Raw genomic sequence first — 6,793 nt, 5'->3', positions numbered from 1 at the left:
CAGATACTGACTCTGTCTCTCATTTCTTGTTATGATTATCCAGTTGCTGGGCACGTCAAGGGCGTCTTCAACTCCTCCTCATCCTGGGTTACCCAAAATCCAAATTTTTAAGAATGATTCATTCTACTTCTGACTGTCTCTTAAAGCAATCTTCTTTTGTGTTTCTCCTGCTGGTACCCTCGTTTAGCAGTACCCTACTATGTTAGTGTAGTAATCTTTTAATTGTTCTCTCCACCTGCAATTTCTCTCCTAATATGACCACATTTCTGGAAAAGTGATCTTAAAAGATCTGATTATGTCTCTTGCCTAATTAAAAACTTTTTACTTCTCGGGGCACCTAGGTGGCTCAGTCTGTTGTCGGACTTCTGCTCAGGTCATGATCTCACGTTTGGTGAGTTCCAGCCCTGCGTCGGGCTCTGTGCTGATGGCTCAGAGCCTGGAGCCTGCTTTGGATTCTATGTCTCCCTCTCTCTCTGCCCCTCCCCCACCAATATAAATAAACATTAAAAAAAAAAGGATTTAAAAACTTACTAAGTCTCCCAATAGTCCATGTGATAGAGACCAGATGCTAAGGTGTTATATATCAAAACAGAACACTTTGACTTCAAAAATTTTTTGAAAACCAGCATCTTAATAGCTGGTTAATATGAAAATCCATACCTACCTTAACTTCAGATAAAGCTTACAGAGTATATATTTTAAAAGTGAAAAGTTAAAAATTTTTGCTTGTTTCATTTCAGCAGAAGGATGTCCTTGAGGTAAAAAAGAAAGTGTCAAAACAGTTGTATCAAAATGACTATAGAAAAACCACTGTGGCAAAATTCGTATATATTTACACTGACACCCCTCTTCCCATGGGTTTAACACCTGAGCATATTTTCCAAACGAAATTTAAGCCCAACACTAATTGATGAAATCCACCTTTGTTTTATTAGTGTGATTTTACTTAAATTAATATATAGAACATTACTTATAATATCAGTTAATAGAATAGTGAGGCTGTTTTGATGAACTCATCCTTTTGAATTGGGGTACAGATGGTATGAAACTTAGCAAACAATTTCTTTACATATTTATCACATATTTCTTTTTTTTTTTTCAGTTTTTATTTGTTTTGAGAGATTGTAGGCGAGCAGGAGAGAGGCAGAGAAAGAGGGAGACAGAGGATCTGAAGCAGACTTCATGTTGATAGCAGGAGAGCCCAATGTGGCTCAGACTTCCGAACCACATATGCGATCATGACCTGAGCCAAAGTTGAATGCTCAACTGACTAAGCCACCCAGGGGCCCCTTATCAAAGTTTTCTTAATCAGTTTACTACTAGCCAGTCCTGTGGATTTACCAACCCTATAAAATATGTGGATAGCCATTGGCTTTAGAATGCATAAGTAAGTAGATTCTTCACTGATGCCCCCACATACTTCTGTTCCACTGATTGAGTTATACCTTGCCAAATCAGTTGTCTTATTTCCAATCTTATTCATAATACCTATCCTATTTGTATTGAAATTTTCGTAATTTAATTAAATGTGTAAACTATGAGGATGAAAAGTCGTTTCTATGAAAACTTAAATTTAGAAAACTTTAGAAACTTTAGAAAACTCAGTAAATGTGAGTTGTTAAAAACACATTCTGTAGAATTAGGTGTAAGCAAGACAAGTATAAAAAGATTGGGGGGCGCCTGGGGGGCTCAGTCAGTTAAGCATCCGACTTCGGCTCAGGTCATGATCTCACAGTCTGTGGGTTTGAGCCCTGCGTCGGGCTCTGTGCTGACAGTTCAGAGCCTGGAACTTGCTCAGAGTCTGTGGCTCCCTCTCCCTCTGCCCCTCCCCCACTCGCTCTCTGCTCTGTCTCTCAAAAATAAAATAAAGATATTAAAAAACATTAAAAAAAAAAGGTTGGGAGGGAATCCTACAAGAGATAAGGACTCTGCACTGAGTGTTGAAACTAGAAAGTGTTAAGTGATGTGTTATATCGTCTTTATGTCAGAAAGACTTGGGAGTCCAGTCAGTGAGTCAGATTAACAAGGACAAAAAGCTTTGGCGTTATAGCAGAAAATAAGTAAATATAATTTATAGGTTTTAAGTTAAATAGTTTAAGGCGCATATCATTTTCTTATGATTCCTTCCTTTAGCCAATTTCTAACTACCAGTTTGGATCACTTTGAATAAAAGGGCTTCTACTGTATTATTATTCCTATTGTAATCTTGTTTTATCCTTTTTGTTTTGAGAAAAATCTTAGTTCACTGCTGAAGAACAAATACAGATGAATATAGGTTTTGTTTGTTTTTGTTGTTTTTCTAACTGCCTATTAATTTCATGTGTTCTTCAGTTAAGCAGAGATGATTAGAGAAATTTTCATCAAAAAAGGAAAGGAAAATGACAACGTGGAAACACAAGTTCGTGCATTGGTGCTTGGTGGCTTGCTTTCTATATCGATCATCTGTTATGTTTTAACCTGTTAAAATTATAGTAAAAAATATTTCGTAATGAAATTTTAATCTAGTACTTGTGACATTGGAGGGACCCAGAGCTCTTTAGAATGTATTCAGAAAGTCATTGAGAAGTGTTCTCTGCTTTTTTTTTTCTGGTTTCTTCTCCTTCTGTTGTCCCACACATATGGTAAAACCTAGACTTAGAAAGTTACTTCAATTCTTTAAAAGTGTCGTATGCCATCATGCCTTTTTTCACATTGTTTTCTCTTGTAAAATTCTTAGCCCAGGTCCATAGAGGATCGTCTAGAAAGCCTAGAGCTCTGGGGTGTTTGGCTTTCCTGACATAGTATTAAAATGTGTGGGGTTTTTAAACATCATGAAAATAAGCAATGTGTCATTTCTAGTCCTGTTCAGAGGTTTATGTTGGTTAAACCCTCCTCTCTTCACACTGCAGACTCTTTCATAATGCCCTCCTAATTCAACTACTTCTCTTAACAAGCCACATATTAAAAAAAAATTTTTTTTAAAAAGGGGGCGCCTGGGTGGCTCAGTTGGTTAAGTGGCTGACTTCAGCTCAGGTCATGATCTCGTGGTTTGTGGGTTTGAGCCCCACATCGGGCTCTGTGCTGACAGCTCAGAGCCTGGAGTCTGCTGCTTCGGATTATGTTTCTCCTTCTCTCTCTGCACTTCCCCTGATCATGCTCTATCTCTCTGTCTCTCAAAAATAAAGAAACATCCAAAAAAAAAATCCACATATTATTAGAATGGAATAGGAAGAATATATGTACAAAAGTGACTTTCATTCTAATTTAAAGGTGCTAGTCGTCAGCAGTTTTCAATGATTCTAACACTGATCAATTAATCTGCATTTAAAAACTCCTTTTAGGGCCAGGGTGCTTGGTGCCAAATGGTTACTGTTTATGATGGGTCACATAGCAAATACATTGAACGTAAAGAATTTCAGCTCCAAATATATACCTGTACCCCAGTGACAAAATATATAAAGGCAACACAAACAAAAAACAACTTCCATTTTAAACATTTACTTGAATATTTGGGGAATGAATATCAACTAAATCCCAGATACTGTGCTAGGTTCTAGGGATTCCACAAGAGTAAAGTTAGTTTTTACTCTCAAGATGCATAGTCTAGAAGAGACTACAGATGAATAACAAGGAATTAAATTGTAGTGAGTTATGTTAGGGACCAAATACAGGCCTTCAGTGGAGAGGGGGAGAGGAAAACGTGGGAGCGCTCAGAAAAGGCTTGATTTGAGTGGGTGTTAGGTTATCTCACTGACGTATAGTGGTCATATGTTAAATTCTACAGATATCCAATAATTTGAGCACAGGATTTTAAAAAGAAATTAGCAGCCCATTCACTTACTTGGCTAATGTGTATTAACGTTATGCTTGACACAATTCTCTGGAACACCACAAAAAATAAAAACTGCTTTCTACGCCCCAGGGCTCAAGTGCTTTATCTGGGGAAGCCTACACTTCAAATAAGTAATTACAAATAAGACAGCATAGGGGTGCCTAGGTGGCTCAGTCAGTTAAGCGTCCGGCTTCGGCTCAGGTCATGATCTCATGGTTCCTGGGTTCGAGCCCTGCATCGGACTCTGTGCTGACAGCTCAGAGCCTGGAGCCCGTTTCAGATTCTGTGTCTCCCTCTCTCTCTGACCCAACCCTGCTCGCACTATCTCTCTCTCTCAAAAATAAATAAAAAACATTTAAAAAAGTTAAAAAAAAACCCAAGACAGTGTAAAAAATAACGTCAAAAACAAACAAAAACAAAATAAGAGTCTATACTATAGTGGCAGTATGTGTGCCATGTACATAAGCCCTACCTGTGATTGGTCGAGCCTCAGGCTTTGATTTTACGTCTGTTTCTCATCTTGCTTTGCTTTAGTTTCATCTGTGACTACACAGTTGCTTCGGAGAATTGTGGTGGGTGGAAGCAATGATAAGGATGAAGGAACATGGTAGGCCTGGCACTGGAGAAAAAGAGACAGTTTGAGTTAGGAGTCTGGAATAGAAATGTAGCCCAATAATCGTGATTTATCCATTTTTTAAGCCTATTTGTATATATTCATTCTTATGCAAGGCACAACTCTTCTGATATTCCAGCTGACTGTTAAAAAAAAAAAAAAGAAAACATACCTGGCACCGTCCCCTACTGGGATGCCATCATTTCCAAGTTGTATGTATATCGGTGTGTGCTTCTCACTCAATTCCGCAAAGCTTTGGGCCAGCCCCCAGGGGGACCGTCTATAGTAACGTTAACAGGCAAATAGTGATAACAAACTGGTAAATGGGAAGGTTCAGATGAACAAAGGTTGATAAATTGTTGGTAAGGAGTTATCCAGTAAGTAATATTTCAGTTCAAATTAGGATAAAACATTAAAATAAGAAAGTAGCTTATAATAGAAGCCTATTCGTGCCAGCGTCCTATCTCTGAGAAAGGCACTGAAGGAACATTTTGTGCACAGACTTAGAGATTTGCCTACCATGACATTTATGGATCTAGTTTTGTGTTTATCCTTAAAGTAGCAATAATGACAATTTTGTTGAGTGCTCCTTATGCGCCAGGGTTGGTTTAAAGCACTTTTAACCATTAAGATTAACCTGCGATTTTAAATGTTATTTTACTGATAAGGAAAAACCAAAGCTCCGAGAAGTTAAGCAACTTTTGATGGTCACAGAACTTACCAAACACTATTCACCAGGTGCCAGATAATAGCCAAGGATTCAGCCCGGGCAGACGGGCTCCTCAACCGGTGCTGTCTCTCGAACTCCCCCAAATGGGTGCTTAGACATGTATAAAGAGGGAATGTCTACACAAAGTGGATGTTTATATTTTATTTTTCAAAGAGGTTGTCTTCAGATTCCAATGACAATGAAGTGAAGTCAAATGAAGAGCCACTCCTACGAAAGAGTTCTCGCCGATTTGTCATCTTTCCAATCCAGTACCCTGACATTTGGAAAATGTACAAAAAGGCACAGGCATCCTTCTGGACAGCAGAAGAGGTGAGTGGCATTACCTTTGACCGCAGTCACGTGTGTAGTACAAAGTTAATATCTTCTGTCCTAGGACGTTGAAAAATGTTAAGTTCTGGGGTGCCTTGGTGGCTCAGTCAGCTGGGTGTCTGACTTTGACTCAGGTCATGATCTCATGGCTCATGGGTTTGAGCCCCGCATCATGCTCTGTGCTGATAGCTCAGAGCCCGGAGCCTGCTTTGAATTCTGTGTCTCCCTCTCTCTCTCTCTGCCCCTTCCCCTACTCACTCTGTCTCTCTCTCAAAAATAAACAAAAACATTAAAAAAAAAAAAGTTAACTTCTGTTGTAAGATATATTGGATAAGATCAGTTGTATAGATAATGTTTGAAATTGCTGAAACTAAATACAGTGTTCTCTAATGTTTTATGTTTAGACTGCTGTCTATGTCTGTAAACGTGTTTCCTGCTGCAAAATTGGCCTCAGTCTGCCAGATTTTTTACTTTCAATATATTTGAGAACATTTTCTATTTTTTAATTAATTATTTTTATTTGAGAGAGACAGCATCAGTGGGGGAGGGACGGGGGCCAGCGAGAGAATCTCAAGCAGGATCCACACTTAACGAAAAGCCTGACCTGAGGCTCTATCCCACGACCCTGGGAGCATGACCTGAGCCGAAATCAAGAGTCAGACGCTTAACAGACTAAGCCCCCCAGGTGCCCCTGAACATTTTCTGTTTTTAAGTAGACTCTTAATTTGCTACAACCAAATAAAACTAGTCTTTATTTATGGCCAGCAGAATAAAAAAAAATTGCACTACAGCCAAGAAATGAGAGTGAAAGCCTTAGGGACCCTGCTTTCCACTGAGAGCCGTACCTGATTGTGCAGAAAGAGCTGTGCCAGGGAATCCGACTGCTCAGGTCACTTCTGAGCCGTCAGCTGGAGCGCCTCCCAGGCCAGCCCATCCTCAGCCACCTCAAACCTGGCACTGCTGCTCCAACTGCCAGGACGGCTGTAGAATGCTGCCTGTTAGGGGCATTTCCATCTAGAAAAAGAGTTGAACACGATACATTAGAATCCTTGCTGGTTTGGTAAGGACAGTTGGTCATGCACGTGGTTGCTCTGTAGTCTGACTGAACCCACAGATAGTCACTGTCTTCGTCTCTGAATATGATGGATGATACTTGCATACTTGCTCTGTGTGTATGTGTGTATTTATCTGTATAAATAGATCCAAGTATATCTATCTACATATATCCATTTATCTATTTTTCTGAAGATTGATTTTACACATGTAAACATACACTGTTAAGAACATGGGCCCTGGGGACGCCTTGATGGCTCAGTTGATTAAACATCTG

General features: G+C 39.3%; 1 protein-coding gene across 2 annotated transcripts in view; it reads left to right on the top strand.

Annotated features, from left to right (window-relative positions):
- The window catches only part of RRM2B (ribonucleotide reductase regulatory TP53 inducible subunit M2B), a 36,366-nt gene that overhangs the window by 2,835 nt on the left and 26,738 nt on the right, over positions 1-6,793 (top strand). For both annotated transcript variants that reach the window (XM_029923801.1, XM_029923802.1), the window contains exon 2: positions 5,308-5,463. In XM_029923801.1, the coding sequence (XP_029779661.1) occupies positions 5,308-5,463 (156 nt within the window). The remainder of the gene's footprint in view (positions 1-5,307; positions 5,464-6,793) is intronic.

The sequence above is a fragment of the Suricata suricatta genome, chromosome 15 (genome assembly GCF_006229205.1).
Source record: "Suricata suricatta isolate VVHF042 chromosome 15, meerkat_22Aug2017_6uvM2_HiC, whole genome shotgun sequence".
NCBI classification, from domain to species: domain Eukaryota; kingdom Metazoa; phylum Chordata; class Mammalia; order Carnivora; family Herpestidae; genus Suricata; species Suricata suricatta.
The sequence above is the reverse complement of the archived record's forward strand: the minus strand, read 5'-3'. Positions and strand labels throughout refer to the sequence as shown.